This window comes from Camelina sativa, chromosome 10 (genome assembly GCF_000633955.1).
Source record: "Camelina sativa cultivar DH55 chromosome 10, Cs, whole genome shotgun sequence".
NCBI lineage: Eukaryota > Viridiplantae > Streptophyta > Magnoliopsida > Brassicales > Brassicaceae > Camelina > Camelina sativa.
Genome location: NC_025694.1, coordinates 15,914,699 through 15,934,831, shown reverse-complemented (window position 1 = coordinate 15,934,831; position 20,133 = coordinate 15,914,699). Strand labels below are relative to the sequence as shown.

General features: G+C 33.5%; 3 protein-coding genes across 6 annotated transcripts; all 3 read left to right on the top strand.

Annotated features, from left to right (window-relative positions):
* LOC104719089 (pinoresinol reductase 2) lies at window positions 2,964-5,125 on the top strand. Its single transcript, XM_010436934.2, has 4 exons — window positions 2,964-3,415; window positions 4,095-4,335; window positions 4,461-4,664; window positions 4,803-5,125. Exons 1-4 carry the CDS (start codon window positions 3,068-3,070, stop codon window positions 4,961-4,963), a joined length of 954 nt encoding a protein of 317 aa, XP_010435236.1. The 5' UTR covers window positions 2,964-3,067; the 3' UTR covers window positions 4,964-5,125.
* LOC104719088 (cytosolic sulfotransferase 1-like) lies at window positions 5,825-6,996 on the top strand. Its single transcript, XM_010436933.2, has one exon. The coding sequence runs from the start codon at window positions 5,867-5,869 to the stop codon at window positions 6,848-6,850; it is 984 nt and encodes a 327-aa protein (XP_010435235.1). The 5' UTR covers window positions 5,825-5,866; the 3' UTR covers window positions 6,851-6,996.
* LOC104719087 (golgin subfamily A member 6-like protein 22) lies at window positions 9,605-12,822 on the top strand. 4 transcript variants are annotated; one of them, XM_019230504.1, is made up of 7 exons: window positions 9,606-10,260; window positions 10,481-10,576; window positions 10,676-10,789; window positions 11,252-11,498; window positions 11,758-11,795; window positions 11,887-11,987; window positions 12,319-12,822. In XM_019230504.1, the coding sequence occupies exons 1-6, from the start codon at window positions 9,661-9,663 to the stop codon at window positions 11,980-11,982; spliced, it is 1,191 nt and encodes a 396-aa protein (XP_019086049.1). In that variant the 5' UTR covers window positions 9,606-9,660; the 3' UTR covers window positions 11,983-11,987; window positions 12,319-12,822. The 4 variants fall into 4 exon arrangements, with proteins under 4 accessions (XP_019086050.1, XP_019086049.1, XP_010435234.1 ...); XM_010436932.2 differs by having other exon boundaries at window positions 12,291-12,822; XM_010436931.2 differs by lacking the exon at window positions 12,319-12,822 and having other exon boundaries at window positions 11,887-12,127.

The window sequence follows — 20,133 nt, the reverse complement described above, 5'->3', positions numbered from 1 at the left end:
AACCCTACGTGCGCTAAATGCCTCTTTTCCTATATCACTCTCGTACAAAAAGTTTACCTCTACGATAAGCTCATATATACTTCTAATCGTGTATGAAAGAAGGCATTAGTTCGACTTGCAAAACAATCTTTGTTGCTACCAAATCAGGATATTGTTTAATTGTGGCCAATTTAGCCACACGTTAAAAAATTATTAGCGTTTTCAGTAACTTTTAGTTTTGAAATACTTTTTATAAAATCGCATTTGTCTTATTTATCGTTCTCAACAGACTCATCATGCCTTGTGTTCGATTTTTTATATACCTATGTACATTTCATGTGTTCTTTCCTTCTTGATGACATAAAATACAGATCAAAAGTTTAGTTTATTCATTGAAACATATTACTTATTGTAGCTTTTTGCTTTGTTTTAACATTGGTGTATTATTTTTTAGTTCGGCAATTTAAGTATAGATGAAGAGTTAATAAATGTCTAAGAATTGAAGTAATTAAGGTCAAAGGTGAAACGTCCAACTACATACTTCGTGTAAAATTATAATATCCCTAATTAACGGCCTAAATAACACTATAAATTATAGCACTGCATTCCTAAAGTTTATATCATAAGTTCGAGAAGTCATAGCATTTGACATATTAGGATTACACTTTACAGAAGAATCTCGAGAAGATTAGCATGTTTGACTTGTCTATATGGCTGTTAAACGACTCTAGACTAACAAAAAAAACTCAAATTTTAATTAATTGCCTATAACAAGTAACAACTGCTTGTGATATAAATGAAATATTTTTCCAGCCAGTAAATAAGATCGTAGTGTGAAATGATTCAGGTTAACTTGGTCCGATTATTCAATCTATAAGAAAAACTAGCTAGTTTGACATCAAATATAGAAATCAGTTGTAACCCAAATAGTACTGTATATCTTATAAAATTAAACAAATCAACAAGATAAAAAGTATACGCAGTATGAATATGTACATGATATGCGTTAAAATTTCAATATTTATATTAGGTTTCATCCAATTTTTTATAGCTAAATTGCATAATTATGTAACATAAGTGGTTCGAGAGCCGGATAAGATGGTACACAACCGCTTAACCTCTCTTCGGGAACAAGGCGATACAAGATACGCCGACAGCATGATAGCATGGCTTGCATCAAGACAGTTTAGAAGTTTATACAATCTTTAAACATTAAGCTCTATTAACAATACGCTACATTCAATGTAAAAACGTATTTTTTTAAAAAACTTACATTATATTAAAAAAAAATTATGCAACATAAGATAAATATTTAAAATATTTTCAGTTGAAAAATTAGAAAATAATTTAACTTCATATATTTTTAAGATAAATATGTATCAGATTAAAAGATAAATGACAGTTTAAAATTTTTGCAAATTCAATTATAAAACTTTATTAGTTTCCCACATATTTACGATTACATTACGACATAAATTTGATTGTAGCCATTATTTACAATTGTATAATCAACTTGATCAACATATTTTTACATGTACAAAACAATTTAATATAAAATATTATGATCTTTAAAATATATTACATAACTAAAACTATATTTATTTTTAATAATAATATTTTCACACACATAGTTATAAATATATTTTAAATAAAATTTAACCAAACTTAAAAAAATGCAAAATTATCCGGTATTATATTGTTAAAAGATTAATAAGTTCGAGTACTAAATAACAAAAAAAAAATTAATAATCTAACTAATATAATATTCTAACAAAAATAAGATATAAATGAATTTTTCTACAGTAACATTTTTTATCTTTTAAATAGAAATTTACAATTTTTTTAAACAAATATTAATCCATGTGACCATGTTACATCGCGGATCATAGTCTCGTACTCTCGTACTACATTGTTTTCTTATATCTCGATAAGAATTATAGACACGCCTAACTTAAAGCAGACATTTTTTTTTTTTGATAAAGTAACTTACAGCAAACATTATTTTTATTTTTTTTTTGACAACTTACAGCAACCATTATTAGGCTGTAACCTAACAAGTCGATTTTAAAACCACGAAATTTGTCAACAACCCAATCATCACATAATTTGTCAGTAGAAGGTACAACCATAAAAAATAATTATTTACATTCATCGAATATCCAAGTTTTAACGGACATTGAGTTTTTAGATATCCTGATACGAACTAAAAACTATGTTGATATATGAAAAGACGAATAATATCTCTAAGAATACTAAAGAAAAGTCCATATATATTTTTATATAAAGTTACGAATTCAAATCTTGGCCAGAGAAATGAAACTAATATAACATGTCTAACTACAAAAAAATTTGGTTAGACATATAAAAATGGCTACTATGTACGTTTAGTATCAATTTTGGTTAAATGAAATAATTTTTCATTATCTTCGTTAACATAATCAGCCTCCAAATATTTGGAGGGTGATTACGTCAACTAGTCCCCGCGCGTTCTTCTTTTCGTGAACTAAACATGGACTCGTTGTATGCGTCTTGTAATAATAGTTGATGATATTTGAAAACCTCATTTATTAGCAAAAGCCATGACGTCATGTCACACAGTACAGATTACAAACATAATCAAGTAGTAGAAAGAAAGGGTATATAAGATGCACAAATACAATCAAACTTCCGCTTCGATTGGCTTAACCTTGAGATATTTGTATATCAAAAACCTACAAGTTTCATACGTAAATTATTATTACGTATCTCTTTCGACTTAGCCACGTCGACGGACTTCTATTAGTAGTTAAAGTGTCCATCACATGCATCTGTTGAATACTTAAGTAATCCATCAGCATATAATGAGTCCAAATGTTTTTTTGTAACTTTGTGGTTGGCGGAAAGAACGGGTCGTCGCTGACGAGGATTGTAAAGGCGTGTTAAATGAGAGACTTGAGTGTACTATTGTCTTCGCTCCCGCACCTATACGTATATCCGTGAGTGAATAAAATATTCGACCTAACGTGACGAATATTAGAGAGATTGATAAGTGACAACACTATATCTCAAGTTTTCACCACCCCCAACAAAAACCACATATCTTAGAGAGATGAGAGAGACTAATTTTGGCGAGAAAACGCGTGTTCTAGTGGTTGGAGGGACGGGATCCTTGGGGAGGAGGATTGTAAGTGCATGTTTGGCTGAGGGACACGAGACTTACGTTCTGCAGCGGCCGGAGATCGGAGTGGACCTTGAGAAGGTGCAGCTCCTCCTCTCTTTCAAAAGACTTGGCGCACATCTCGTGGAAGGCTCATTCTCCGATCACCAGAGCCTTGTCTCTGCCGTAAAGCAAGTCGACGTGGTTGTCTCCGCCATGTCCGGCGTCCATTTCCGCACCCACAACATCCCCGTTCAACTCAAACTGGTCGAAGCCATCAAAGAGGCCGGTAGCGTCAAGGTAAAGAAGTAAAGAACCCGCATGTTTGTTTATATATATTAATACATCACTAGCTATATACATCATCAATTTAATGAAATAAATCTTATCATTGATATTTCAGTTGATAGTAGAGTTTGAATCATATATCCGCTATACATCATGCATGTAGTTATATCATCCTTTTACATCAGAGTTCAAAGCAATTTATATAATACCGGATATTATAGCTAGGTTGATTTTCCAAAAACTTGCGTTGGCATATTATAGCAACATAAATTAATACTATATGCATGTGTACAAGTCCAATGCATCTGTCTGCATGACATATGCAGATTTGAAAATTTAAACTATTTTATTAGAAAAGATAAGATCCGTTCAAAGATTTTTTTGTAAGATAATTGTGTATCACAAAGTCGCACTTTTTGGCTTCCTGATACGAATGTTTTAATAAGCTTGAATACATTATTGATCAAAAGACTATGCAAAAAATATTTTAAGTAAAAAAAAACAAATCAAACAACTAACTACATAATTAATCCGGTCGCATGTGTACAAAAGTGTTGACTGTCTTAGCTTTTGTCCGTGGTGTTTAAACTAAAAGTTTATAATATTTTTTATGAACTACTTATAAATTGTTAACTATTTTTTTTTTCTTGTTCACACTTCTAAACTATACTAACAAACTGAAATATTTCAGCGTTTTTTACCATCGGAATTCGGAATGGATCCGTCGCGTATGGGACATGCAATGCCACCAGGAAGTGAAACATTCGAACAAAAAATGGAAGTACGAAATGCAATCGAAGCCGCGGGGATACCCCACACATACCTCGTCGGCGCTTGTTTTGCCGCATACTTCGGTGGGAATTTATCTCAAATGGGAACTTTGGTGCCTCCCAAAAAAAGAGTTGATATCTATGGAGATGGAAATGTTAAAGGTAAAAAGAGAAAAAACTCTTATGCGAAACTCATTTCATTTTATTTCATCACTTGGATCGCTTCCATTTCATAGTTAGGAAAAATATCTATTTTAACCATTTGTGTTCCCATTCAATTTTATTAGTGATATTCGTGGATGAAGATGATATGGCAAAATATACCGCAAAGACGCTTAATGATCCCCGAACGATGAATAAAACTGTGTACGTTAGACCTGCCGACAACATTCTCACACATTTGGAACTCGTTCAAATATGGGAGAAACTAACCGGAAAAGTATTGGAGAAGACATATGTTTCAGCACACGACTTTCTTGCTGACATTGAAGGTAATTAACTAAGTCCGATCATCGTACTAACCAAACAAAAATTGTGGATTAGAGATTACATTACATTATGAGAAATGAGCTGATTAAGTATTTATTTTCTATAAAATAATTGTAACAATGTTAGTTATGTATTTGCAGATAAGGAAATAGCGCACCAAGCGGGATTAGGACATTTCTATCACATATACTACGAAGGTTGTCTCACAGATCATGAAGTCGGAGACGACGAAGAAGCTTCTAAACTCTATCCAGATGTGAAGTACACACGCATGGATGAATATTTGAAAATTTTCGTATGATTTTTGGTTGAACCAAAATACATACATATATAGAAAACATATCGGCCATTTGCTAAGTTTTCATCTCTTATTTTCAGTGTTTTTGTTTCGTTAAAGAATAAAGATGTTATTATGTGTGTATTTGAATTTTTCAATGGTTATATTTAACAAAAATACTGTAGATGAGAGTTGACCCAAAAAAAAACAAGAAATGATATCCAAAATTGGCTAAAACAAAATTATTGAAAACATTTCATTTAAGAAACTGATATATATCGAACATATCAAATTTTATTTTGTCAAAATAATTTACATAACTGTTGCTCTAGCCACTTTGACGGAAATATATACATTATCAGCATAGAAAATCAAAATATTTTCGATTAGTTTTCGTCAACTATTCTCAATTTTATTTTCTTATTGTTACTAACCACAAGTATATTTTATTTAGGAAAACTAAATGTGTTTTTTTTCTTAAAACAAATCTTTCCGTCTAATCATATTTAGTTAATAATTCATTTGGTCAAATATATCGTAGGGAATCAAAAGGATAATCATATTATTTTCAGAAGAGCTTTAAACTATACTCTTTCCGTTTCAAAATATAGGATATTTTAACAAAAGCACGCAGATTAAGAAGTGTTTACTTTTTAAAAGTTCAACCAATCAGAAACAATACTACATAATAAATAATATTAACTTAATCAAAAAGTTGCATAAAAACATGAAAACATCCTATATTATGAAACAAAAGATATCTCTAAAACATCCTATATTATGAAACGGAGGGAGTACTGAATTGTTTCTTAAGCACCACGTTAATAATTCATTTGGTCAATAACAATACGGGTAAATAGTGATGTATTGCGATTGTGCTATATAGTGTCAAAAACTCATAAGCCAAATGAGAAGATAAACAAAAAAATGAATCAGACTGAGCCTCTAAGAAACTTTGGAGACGATGACGACATAAGAACAGAATTCAGACGTTTGATAGCTTCGCTTCCTTCAGACATAAACATGCAAGGGAAGAAGCTTTGCAACTACCAAGGATGTTGGTATTACTACAAGAATCTCCAAGCAGTCATCGACTACCAGAAACACTTTAAGCCGCTTGACACCGACATAATAGTCAGTTCATACCCCAAGTCTGGAACGACTTGGCTCAAGGCCCTCACAGTCGCTTTACTTCATAGGCCAAAGGATGGTATTCAGAGCCATCCTCTTACCTCTGATAGCCCTCACGGTCTTGTACCCTTTCTTGAGGCAAAGTTGTATGCCAGAAGCTCCACACCGGACCTGACCAAGCTCTCATCATCTCCGAGGTTGTTCTCGACCCACATGCCGTTGCATACTCTGCGAGAGCCGCTCAAGGACTCTCCTTGTAAGATCGTATACATATGCAGGAACGTTAAGGATGTATTGGTGTCAGAATGGCAGTTTAGGTCAAGAATGGAGAACAAAGAAGCTGAAAGAAGCACGCTGGAGTCTATAGTCGAGTCGTTCTGCAAAGGAGTTCACGCTTGTGGACCTTTATGGGACAATGTTTTGAGCTATTGGAAAGGAAGTTTGGAAGACCCAAAGCATGTTCTTTTTATGAGGTACGAGGATCTCAAAGAAGAGCCTTATGCCCAGGTCATGAGACTTGCCGACTTCTTGGATTGTCCTTTTACTCAAGAAGAAATACATAGCGGATCTGTTGAGAAGATCTTAGGTTTGTGCTCTCTAAGTAATCTGAGCAATTTGGACATCAACAAGACCGGAATATCGTGGAACAACTTGGATCACAGTATCTTCTTCCGCAAAGGAGAAGTTGATGATTGGAAGAATCATCTCACTATTGAAATGGCCAACAAAATCGACATGGTCATCCACGAGAAATTTCAAGGTTCGGGTTTGAAAATCTGAGTTATTTTTATGTTGAGTGTGCTTGCTTTCTTTCTTTCATATGTACGTATCCTAATAATACAAACTTTCATTGGTACGGTCTATTGTTGTATGATTGATCATAACGTTTTCCAAATTGGTAATTTAATAAACTTCTTTGACGCAAACCAATGTCGGAATATTTGTGTGGTTCTTTTTAGCTATACGTGAAAGATATGTATAAAATTTTGCTTCAAAATTCAGATTACCCGAAACAAATTATATAAACAACACTAAATTCACTCGGTATCTTGGAGACTTTTGATATGTTTTTGGAATATTAGGTCAAGTAGCTTGTGCTGCATTACTGAAAAGTTGGTTTTCTTGGTAGGCAACTCTCTAAAGACCCCTTGGTGTTAAATAATTAGAAGCAAAAAAAACTCGACCTACTCTATCGTTGAAAAGATTATTATTCACTCCACATAGATATCTCCAAAAATACTCGTTAATTAATGTATCTTTCACTAACTTATGATTAATTAATCCAAATGTTCTGTCAAGATTTGTAGTTTAGGGGTTTGTGTTTGTATCGTTGTTGTGTCATCGCCCGAATTCACTTATTGGTATTGAATGTTGTTGAAGGAAAAAACAGATTAACATAAATGTTTTATTTGCATATTAAATAATGGTGGCATCGTCAAAAAAAGTGGTTGTGTTTACTAGGATGGGATCCGCAATCCAGCGAAGAAGAACATTGATTGATAAATAAATTATAATAAAAGTAGGAATATGCGGTAAATATAGTAAATAATTACGTTTTAAAATAATACTGTACACATTTATATACATATTTTTGATGGAGTAACTCGTAAAAATATTAATCTTAACTCTGGTCTATCATATCATATGATTGTGAGTTTCATTAACCAATCCGCAATTTTCTTAAAAAAATCATAATATTTTAAAAATAAATGATTTTTTCAGATATGACAAATAATATGAGTGTATTTACATATATATAAAATAATAATATAATAATAAAGATAAATAAACTAAATTAATAGAAGAAAACCATTAAAAAAATTATGACCGGATTCGCATTACAACACGGAGGAATATTAGAAATATATGTAATAGTACTCAAGAAGTTTATGTTTGACCAAAAGATTTTAATCCTTTTTAGAAAGATTTGCAAATTAAAAATTTAATTCATATTTTAGAATTTTGATTAATAAATTTGAATTCAGCTGAAAGAGGGGCAGCTAAGGAAGAAAAATCAGAAGCAAACAATGAATAAGTTGAAAAGGAGAATTAAAAAGACTCAAACCTAGAAGAAGCTTTTGATTTTAGTTGTTTTATTTAATAAGTAATTTATAAATAAATTAATATTATAAGTAGAAGTTAGAGCTTTGTAGACCCTCTAGTCTTATTCTTTGGTCATTGTTAGTTTTCCTATCCAATTCAAATTTAATCTAATATTATATTATAAGAGACTCAATAATGCAGGGGCGGATCTAGGTTGGTTGAGAGGGGTGCAGTTGCACCAGATGAAATATGAAAAATGTTTGATTTTCTATTAAACTTGCTAACTATAGTAGTCTAGTGGTAATGGGTGCACCACTAAGATCAAGAGGTAAGCAGTTCAAATCCCATCTATAACAAGCTTTTGTTCTTTTTGCACCCCATCAAAATTTTGGCTGGATCCGCCACTGCAATAATGTATATATTTTTAGACTCATTAATTTGTTTTTTTACTACAAGAGTTTTTTTTGCACCAAAAAATCACCAAAGTCAAAAACTAGCACTAAAGGAATTAATATGAACTCACATTTGTAAAATAAAGTTTTGATGGCTATAACAAAACTTTTATTTTAATTGGTGATGGATACTAAAAATATCAATTTCAAATCGCAAAACAAAGAGATGAAGTTGGAAATATCCATCTTCATTTTTTATTTTGGATGTTTGATTATTTTCTAACGTATTCATGTTTTTTTAAATTATGCAATATTTAATGAAATAATTTCTTGTAATACATTTATCAAAGAAATGTTTCTTACCTATTCTTGTCTAAGGTAAATTTTTGTAATTCATTTCTAATATATGTATCATTCTATTTAGTTTTTTTTTGTGATCCAATATATAATTACAAGATCGTTATACTGTTTACTTATTTAAAATTTGAAATTTAATTTTTTTTGCAAAAAAAAAAAGATCTTCGTTAAAAAAATTGTACCTTAAGATTAAAATAAAATAAAATCATATGTTTTATTAAAATTAAATGTATTTACCATTATTTTGAAACCTACCAGTATTTTAAATTGATGAATGATTTTTTTTTAAAAAAAAGAGCGAAGTTATCTTTGGGACTTTCTTGAGAGATCTTTAGATTAAAGTTCATAGGTTATATAAGTAAAAGAATTTAGTTTGTCTTTTACATAATAATATAAATTTGAACTATTATGTGAGTTTAAGTCAGCAAATAAAAATATTCTGTATAAGTATATATCAACAATTTATTTTATAAAATTAATATATAAAATGTGTTTACTATACGGTACATTTATTTTCTAAAAGTATTTTATAACATATGTTAAATTTATTGATATATACAACCATAGATAACATGGTAAACTAAAAATTACTAAAATATAATAAACCAAAATTATTTAATAAAAAAAACTATTTTGGTCGCGCAATGGGGCTTTTTTATCTACAGAGATGAAGAGAGACTTCGAGAGAAGATTAANAAAAAAAAAAAAAAAAAAAAAAAAAAAAAAAAAAAAAAGACGGAAATTATCTTCCCGCCACCTGGATTACTCTATCCTCTCTGTTCTCTCTCTCACTCTCTAATGGCTTCTTCGTCTCTACCTCTTTCTCTCCCGAATCCACTACGATCTCGTAGTAGCACCACTCGTTCTCTACCTTTTCGATGCTCCCCTCTCTTTCTCTCTCTTCCTTCTTCAATAATTTGCTTCTCCACTCAAAACCCCTCCGGTTACGACCGCGAAGAAATCCGGTGGCTCCGGGAAGAGCAGAGATGGATTCGCGAGGAGCAACGTTGGATTCGAGAGGAACAGAGATGGATACGCGAGCGTGAATCTCTTCTACGAGAGATTTCGGATCTCCAGCTCAAAATCCAATCCCTAGAGTCACGAAATTCGCAATTGGGGAGTTCTGTTCCGGACACGGTTTCGAGTATCGCCGCTTTGCTTCAGGTTTTGAAGGAGAAGAATCGGATCTCGGAGAGTGGATTAAGCGCTACGTCGATGGTATTGGAGAATACGAGAGAACTTGTGGTTGAGGAAGAAGAAGTGGAATTGGAAGAAGAAGAAGAGAAGCGAGTGATTATTTCCGAGGAGAAAGTTAGGGTTCCGGAGCCGGTGAAGATGAAGAAGAAGAGGAGGACGTTGAAGGTTGGAAGTGAAGGCGACGATGTTCAAGCTTTGCAGGTCTGCTTGCACACACAAAAACAATTGTTGTCTCAGTTTTAGAACAAAGGCGAGTGAATCTAGTTCTATCATCACTGGAATTAGCTTAGATTGAGAGATTAGGCTGATGATTTGAATTAGTTAAGCGATTTGAAATAGTTAAGTGATGATTTGAGATTTGAGTTTTAAGTGTTTGGAGAATGTTTCTTTTTGATGGTTTGTTTTGCTCCGTGTGATATAGGAAGCTCTGTTAAAATTAGGATTCTATTCGGGTGAAGAGGATATGGAGTTTTCCAGCTTCTCAAGTGGGACTGCAAGTGCTGTTAAGACTTGGCAAGTATGTTTTTTTTTTTTTTTTGCATTTAGCTCAGGTTGATTCTATCGTGTGTTCTGAATGCGGTTGATTCTTGACACGGTGCATGTTTTGCTTCAAAAGGCATCGCTTGGGGTACGTGAGGATGGGGTAATGACAGCAGAGCTTCTTCAAAGGTTGTTCATGGATGAGGATACAGAGACAGATAATGATGAAGCAAATACAATTAAGCAAGAGGTAAAAAAACTGAAGAACTTTTCTTCTTACTTGTTCTATAGATCATGGCTCGTTTCTACCACACTTATCTAAGGTATCCCGAGTATATACCAGTCAAAATTGTCCCAATTACTTCTAGCTCTGTAGCAAGCATTTTACAGTAGTTATGCGGTCTATTCTTATAACCGAATATGGACTCTTATTGTATGTTTTGGCCTCACAGGCGTGTTAACTGACAGTTTTGTTTTACCTTATTAGGTTAGCTCTGTCCTTAAAATGATGTATTTGTTGCTAGTGAGATTTGTTCCAAATCTGAATTATCTACCATGAGTCTTATAAACAATTAAGCAAAGGGGAAAAAACTACATTATCTTGTTTGAGATTTTAGGAAAAATGAATATTCTGAATTTAACTGTTAAATTACTTAAACCTGTTAAGGTCTATTCTTTATACTGAACCTTTCTCTCATCTCCCTTGATCAAGGAAGCTGGTAACGGAGCAGTATTTACGTCAGTGACACAAGTCCCTGAGAAGAATCAATCAATCATAAAAGACCAAAGTGACAGAGAGGTTGACGTTACTAAAAATCGGGTTTTTCTTCTTGGAGAAAACAGATGGGAAGATCCCTCCAGGCTCATTGGCAGGAACAAACCGGTAGACAAAAGTAAATCTACAAACACCAAAACGAGGTGCATCACTTGTCGAGGGGAGGGTCGATTGATGTGTTTAGGTGAATCCCTTCTCGACCCTGGTTAAGTGAAAATCATCGGTTCTTTGATAGTTAAGAAAGAAGGCTAGGATTATATTATTTAGCCAACTAAGACTGCTAATAGAAAGCAACCTTATGGCAAAAGTTGGAATCTTTCATCCAATGTGGCATCTCGGTTTAACATAATCGATATTCTTAGTAACACTTCACTCGTAGAGTTGTAGTACAGTGTTTGATTATGCCAAATAGAGACTTGATGTGGATTTTGGTTGTTGTGTAGAGTGCGATGGAACTGGTGAACCAAACATTGAGCCGCAGGTGAGTAAATCAAAACAACCCTGCTTTGATTATGTGTATGTGTATATTATCAAGTAGCCTAAAGCAGATAACCTCTTCTTCAATGTTGTAGTTTATGGAGTGGGTTGGTGAAGATACGAAGTGTCCGTACTGTGAAGGTCTTGGCTATACAATTTGTGATGTCTGTGACGGCAATAAAAACGTATAATCAAGGTTCATGTTTTAATACACAGACACATTTATTTAAATGATAGAATCATATGTATGTTTATATGAATACAAATGTACAACTTTTTCTGTATATCAGAAGTATGATATTTGCATTACTTTCAAAGAAGATTGGTTTGATATAAGTTTATGCAAGATTATATATATATATATGAGTCTCGTAGAGATTATATAAAAACAGATTAGATGTTTCAAAGGTTTAGAAGAGAAGACAGACTCTAGACTAACTCGATTTCAAACTACTTTTTGAGATGGAATAGTGACTCTAACAATCCCACTTTTGCATAGTTGACATCGAAGAGTACGACCTTGTTAGGTTCTCGCATCAAGAAAGTGGAGCTCAAAGGGACACAGAAAGCTTCAGAATTTGTGAGGAAAATGCTTTGATCTCCGATGTCTTAGAGTGTAAACAGCGTTTCCTTCTTCGTCTAGCATGAACACCATTATTGCTTCTGTTTTCTTTCTCGGAATACCTTTGATGATCTCTGCGGTCTTCTTGTACGACTTAACGATGAAAGTTTCAGTGGTAGTAACTGACTTCACCAGGTGTTCGATTGTGTAGCACGAATCCAAAAGGTCTAGTTTTGTGTTCACTATAATTTATATAGGCGCAATTGGAAACCATCCAGGACATCAGGGGAGGTTTATATGTCTGCATTCCACAGGTTAGAAAGCTTTCAGATCATTTTAAGATACATATTCTGGTTATTGTGTACTACTTGCTTAGGTTTCTGAATATTCTGGTTATTGTGTACTAACTTCTCTTCTTCTTTTTTGGTGTAAGACATATGCTAGTATTAATGTACATCAGTTACTATTACCATTGACTATTTAATCTTATATACCGCCTACGTTAGTGTCATAATAACAAGTACCCCCGACCCAATATAGTAGATACATGGCACATTTGACACGTATGAGATGGCCGTGTTTTGATGTGTGGATTTAAATAAAACAATGGTACTTTTCTGATATGGTTCATTTTTTATAGTTTATTTTGATCAAATACGATTGACCGCGTGAGTTTCAATCGAACTTTCAGATGATTCAACACAAGAAATTTATTAATTGGAAGGTAATGAATAATGATTAAAATAATAAATAATAAAAAATGGGGTTAATGATCATTGACCGAAGATTCCTGTGCTGTTTTAAAGTCCAGTTTACTTCAACCCAAAAAGGCAAATACACTGACTTAGCTTAACCGAAATATCGGTTCAATTTAACCCAATCTAGGTTTAATTTGATTCAAATGAAATTATCATTTTTGCTTTTATTTTGGTATTTTTAATTTTGGATATAATTAAGCTTGTTCGGATATGGTTTTATTGTTTGAATTAAATTTAATATTAAAAATAATTGATTTAAGACTTTGAATTGGTCAAATTTTATTGATTTTGGTCAGTTTAGTGTCCAACTGATCTTTTTTTTTTTTTTGGTTTAAAGTACAGAAGGTAATGAATGATGATTAAAATTTCAAATTTCTCCCATAATCATTAAGTTTCAAAGTTTGGTTGTAGTGAAAAGGATAACAATTTTCATAGTACGTAGGGTCTAATGCATTAGCATGGCAGAATACATTAGAAATTCTTTTTAATTTCAGCAAATTATTTTCATTTTAGAGACAAGTTATGAGTTAAAGTAGCACACTGTACAGTGCAGACACATTAATTTGAATTTGAATAAACAAAAGAAAAAAATATGGAAATTTTTTAGTGCCATCTCCTCCATTGATGTTGCTGTTGATTCTGAAAAACCTCCCAGCTTCTTCATTCATTGATGGAGTCCTAGAAAAAAATTTAGAAGGTTGACGTCGTTGTCCGTACAATATTAGATGTTGTCTCTTGCACGGTAGCATTAAGATTTGTTTTGTATACATGTCATATTGTTATTACCGTATGTTATGCTCATTAATCATTTACAAAGTTAATCAATCTTTATAGCCGCTAAGAAATTATGCTATAGGCTATAGATCACCAAAATTCATTTCACTTCTTTGTTCTTTGAGAAAAAGATCACCACATTTGGAAATCTAGTTATCTGCCATAACAATTCTACCTCTTTAACAACACACCATCACACATGCTCTAACAGTCTGACTTAAGATCACAAAGGATGACTAAAATTTTTGCTCCATTACCCTGAAACATCAAATTTTGTAGGTAACAATTCACAAATGTTAAACTTTTACTAAGCAAGTTGTTGTGTGATCAGATTTACCGTATTTGATTACTTAAAATGCGTAATTGATTTAGTCTGCACTGCATTCATATCAATAACAGAAAGAATTGTAATGCTTTGTGAGTCTTCAGTATTCAAATAAGGACTAGATGAGTAGATACAATTATATATATGTAGAGAGATTTTCTACAAGATTTGATTCATGGCATGATATGGAGTGTTATGTAATACACAATAAAACATTTTCAAGACCACAAGATATGTTGTTTATATGTAAGATTATATAATATATGGTCGGGGGGAGAAGGGAAACTCTCTTGTTGTCAATATTTACACTGAAACAGAAATGGTGAGTTTTGAAATCTGCCTTCTCACTAAATTTTTTTCTTTCTATTTTTTCTCGTAATCAACCAAAAAAAGCAAAGGACGATTGATGTATTTGATGAGGTATGCTCATCTTATTCTTCTTAGCTCTTTATATTCTCATCTTCTTTCGTGTTGCTCATCTTCTTCCTTTACATTTGCTCATCTTATTCTCAAATGGGTTCTTCAGTCATCTACTTTACTGTTTTCTCTGCAAACTTGGGTCTAAGGTCCCAATGATGATGAAGAATCTGAACATTTCTTCTTTGAAGTGTTCTTCAGCCCAAGCATAGTGATGTGATCAAGTATGATCACCGGAAGCATGTGGCAAAGTGCTCTTTGATAATTTTGTTTCCTGGACTATTTGATTTGGAATTTTATCTACAGATTTCAATTGAGAAGGGGATAGAAGAAGGTTCCTACTACGAGTTCCTCCATGATGATGAAAAAATTGATATTAAACTTATACTTGGTTGACTATAACTTAAAAACTACTTAGTCTAGTTTTATTTTTAAACTCCATATTTCTCTCATAAGATTGAATTTTAAAGTTTTTATTTAATAAAGAAATATTTTCACCATACTTAGGTCTAATGCATTGAAATGGGCACATATTGCATTGTAGATATATTTTCATTAAAATGTTTCCATCAAAAATTTCCAACCAAATTTGGTTGGAAAGTACAAAAGTTGCACATCTTACCATGTGTCCATTCTTAAATCGATCACCTAGTCGTTTCTATAATTGTTGATTGATGTAAAATACCGCGTTATTGACCTTATGACAAAATCGTCATACAATAGAATTTTCTATTTTTCAGTTATGGTATCTTATGAATCACTACAAATCAAATTTTTTGGTCATGGAACATTTATATGAAGTGCCAATACTATAGGGTGTATCCAAATAGATTTAACTTCACTTGCCAATACACCATTTCCGAATATCTTATTCAAGATCCGAATAAATAGTATCCGAATCTAAGTAAAATATGTAAACATATTTTAGATTTTCCTATTATATCGCTACCTAATTTAAACTAATATATAATAGAATCTTAATACTAATAAAAAAATATTAAAACAAACACACAACATATATTTATACTTAATAATTATTAAAAAAATTGTCATGTGGTGTATTGGGGATAATATCTAGTAATATGGTAGAACAGATTATGATTGATAAAATCTAGTAATATGTATTATGATTTTGTTTTAAAATTGATATATTTATACTCTTTTATGAGTTGATCCATCAAAATATACAATGTGGAATGTATTTATATATATATATATATATTTTTACGAATGCAATCCTATAAGAGTTGGTCTGTTAAAATATTCATTGTTGATTTGTATCTTATAACAATTGAATATTTTTACGAATATAATTTTTGACTGGTTGGTCCGTCAAAACATACACTATCGATGTGCAATTTGATAAATACGAAGGGAGGTGTATTATCGAGAGATCCAATATTAACACAAAACAAAAACTCTTGTAGAATCTTGATACATACAGTATCTCCATTAATATGTGTCGGCGCATATACCTATTGAATATGTATTCTATTGAACATGTACTCTATTTTGAAATTTGGCCCGTATACCTAAACTTTGAATTAAAAATAAAAATTGATTTAGTTCAGCAAAATACATAATAACCGAAATAACGATTACAGAACTGAACCGAACCAAAATTTTGTTTGGTTCAATTTGGAACTGTTTTCCAAAACCGAATAACATAAAAATTAAAATATCCGACAAGAACTAACACGATTGGACCGAACGCCCAGGCTTATTTAGGGTGTCAGTTCACCTTGACGGTGGATCTCGATGTTTTCACTGGACTTCACCCTCTTTTGCACATTCAGAAGATGGAACCATGTCTTATTCAGATTGTTTTGTTCAATCTGGAACTGAAAAGGTTAAAAACTTGGGTATTGATACGTTTACTGTGGTTCTAGAATATACATTTCGGCCACGCCATCTTTTATCATATCATATGCTAGGTTGTTTGAAGCTTCGACCTCCTCTGATCTGATCTGATCTTGGAAATATCCTAGAGCATAAAGAGTTAAGCTCTACAATTAAGAAACTTTATATAAAGTCTTTGGGTAATTAACGTTTTTACCATAAGCAAGCCAAAACGAATCTATTTGTTTTACACAAACCGAATCAATTTCTCAGACAAACCATAATAATTAGTAAAAGGTGTGATATCAGAGACATGGACCGACCCTGTTGTTAATCGTTAGTGCCAATCAACTATATCTCCGAATGTTGTTGAGCCAACTCCTTCCCACACTTCACTGTGTCCCACTTCTTCCGAATCAACACCTTCCATGTCACAGTCCCACCATCCTGAACCATTTGCGTCTGTTGAGAAAAAGTTCATATAAGTATCCAGCTGTATCAACTACATATAGTTAGATTTATTTCAAAGTATAAAAAAGTGACAGGAACTTGTTGTCGTCACTCACAATGGTTGTATGTTAACCTTACTGTATAGCAAAATTGTTTAGCTATTGCCGATTGGAAATTTTTTTGCCTTGGATAGATTTTTTATGAGTTATTTAACATTTGTACCAGATTCGAAATTCAAACTTTTCTGATGTACCACATCGACTCTTGACAAAATGACCATTGTACCCTCCATTTTGTTTGACGTTGCAAAAATGTTATTTTGTTTTTTAATTAAAAAGGGACGACTTCAATTTTCTCTCGCGTCTTTTCAGTTTCGAACACGCCATTGCCTATCAGTCCAATTACGAGTTAAAGCTGTGAGACAGAAGAAGAATTGTTCGATACAGTTCACTTTAACTCTCTCTCTTCGCTTTCGTTCTGATTTGAACTTATTTTCTTCTTTTCGCTCTTTCTCTTCGACTTTCGTGGCCTCTTTATCCGAAGATCTCCTCATGCAAATCTGAAACTCGACCATGGATGAAAGCAACGAATCAATCTCGGCTGACCAGAATGGGTCGTCGCGCGATTCAGTGGACCCAAATCACCTGTAAGTACAACACACAACCGTTTCTACCAATTGTACCCTAATCGACTCTACCAATTTTAGTTGTTAACCCTAATCGTTTCTACCAATTTCGTCATCTAACCCTAATCGTTTCTACTATTTTCCCCTGCCCTTAACTTTAGTATTTTTTCCACCGTAATCGTCGTCCCATACCAGAAAGTCACCTGGCCTTAACTCTAGTCTATTTTCGTGATTAGATTTAACTGAGTTGATTTGGGAACCAACACGGTCGCGGTGGATAGAGACAACGAAACGTTTGGACCTACTCCCAACTTCATCCTCATACCAGAAAGTCAAGATGAGGATATTCTGTAAGTGTTTTTTCACTTATAACTAGTGGTCTCGTTTTGACAATGATTGTTGACTACCTTCCGAAAGTTGGTTTTTTGTCCACACATTGAAAACAGGAGTCTTGTCAATGATATGGGAACAAACTCTCTTGCGGTGGATAAAGAGGACAATATTATGTAAGAATTATCTGTTTGTCCTCTTATTGACCAATTGTTGTGGACATATTTCAAAAGTTTTAGTTGTTGTCCACACAGTGACGACTGCAGAAGCAATTTGGGTATTCCCGTTTATAGCTCTCCCCCAACTGGTTTTTGTGAAGTTCAACCAGCAGATGCATCTCTAAACACCGATAACACTGTCACCAACAACACAATTCAAAAACAGCAGTCAGATATCCCATCTGCACAGTGTGGACCACTTCCGCGTCATCTCTTTGCAACAGATTGGTATCCTGTTAAAGGCCGTATAAATTCTTATTCTAAACCTGAGTATCTTCTCGACATTATAGAAGCGCTAGATGGATCCAGTCAGTTAAAATGGCTGACAGATTCTTGTTTTGGTCGTCTTTTCAAACTTCCTGTTCGCAAGAGTTCCTTACCCTGCAAGCTTGTCCACCAATTCCTTTGTCGCTGCCTTATCACTCAGAAAAAGCATGAGATGTGGTTTGTTTATGGGGGACATCCAATCCGTTTCTCTCTGCGGGAGTTTGGTATCTTAACAGGGCTTAATTGTGGTCCACTACCTTCAGATGAAGAAGAATCATCTGCCACTGACGTTGGTCCTATATCTTATTCTGAATTCTTCCACACTCTTATTGGTCCGAACAATAGTTACACTATCCGGAAAATTGTAGACATTTTGAAGGAGGACAAGATGTTGCCAATTGCTCGCTGTATGAATGGAGACAGGAGGCTAAGATTGTGTCTTGTTGTGATTGTGGATGGGATTCTTATATGCAATTCATCTGTTGTCAGAGCTTCTAGCAAAGTGGTTAAATTGGTCGAAAATTTGGATGCTTTTGTCAAATATCCATGGGGGAGACTTTCTTTCCTAAAGACTTTAGAGAGGGTTACACTAGGTGACCTTGTTCCTACTACACGTGCGCTTGCCGACCAACTTGAACAATCTCACACAGCAACTCACGGTTTCACTTTGTCATTTCAACTACTTTTTTTTCATGCAATTCCACTCCTGGCAAGAATCCTACCTGATGCAGACGACGAGTTAACATTCACCAATCGTTTAGTGCGTCATCTAACCCAGCTCAAACTATTTCATAATTCTAAAATTCTCGAAGCAGAGAATGATCCTAATGTAAGACAATATTTTTGTCTTATAGTCTCATTTACCAGTTTACTCATCTATGCTTCATCAATTATCACTTGTAATCCCTTTCTTTTTCTAGCTTTGTGTAGAGACTATTTTACACAGCGAAGACCCACAAGAATACCAAGATTACAACTGGTATGGTCAAGAGGTGGATAATAGCCGCGTTGATTTAATAATGAGAAAGCTAGAAGAAGGGCACATATTTCAAAAAGAAGACTGGCATGGAGGGATTCGACATTTGCCATTGATTACATGCGTTGTGCCAAGAAAGAAAACAACCATACCAGCTACCAAACAAAAGAGCTCCAGTCGTGAACAAAACACAGCAGCCTAATCCTCAAACTAATCCACCAGATGCATCTGATTCCTCTTGACTCCTAGATCCCGTAACTGTTCAAAAATTGCTATTGGAGGTTGAAAGGAGAAACAAAGATCATACATCAAAGATAGAAGAGATGTTGTCCACCGAAAGATCCAAATACCAGGCTGAAGTACTTGAGCATGTCCTACAATCTTTAAGTGAGAAAGGTATACTTCCCAAGTCACCCAACCGTGAGCATTTAGACCCTTTCTCGGAGATGAATGACAAGTTTACCAATCAAAACAATCCATTCAACTCTCCCACTATACCAGATAAGGTGTTTTATCTACTTTTACAATGTGTCCATCTTTACAGCTACGGTACTTTGATAAATCCTTTCATAAGTTACTTCGATAAATCCATCTTTACAATTTACAGGTCAATCTGGAAAAGACTATCCCCCTGTGTACCAGTTATGGTCAGCATATGCCAGCAGTGCTGAAGGATTTAGCCGAGATATATGTTGAAGAGCCAACACATCTTCCTAAGGTATTCATATTATTCGCAGTCATTCTTTTCCCCAACAATAAAATACAGAGCCCTTCTAATTCAGTTGTACGCTCCTCAGACAT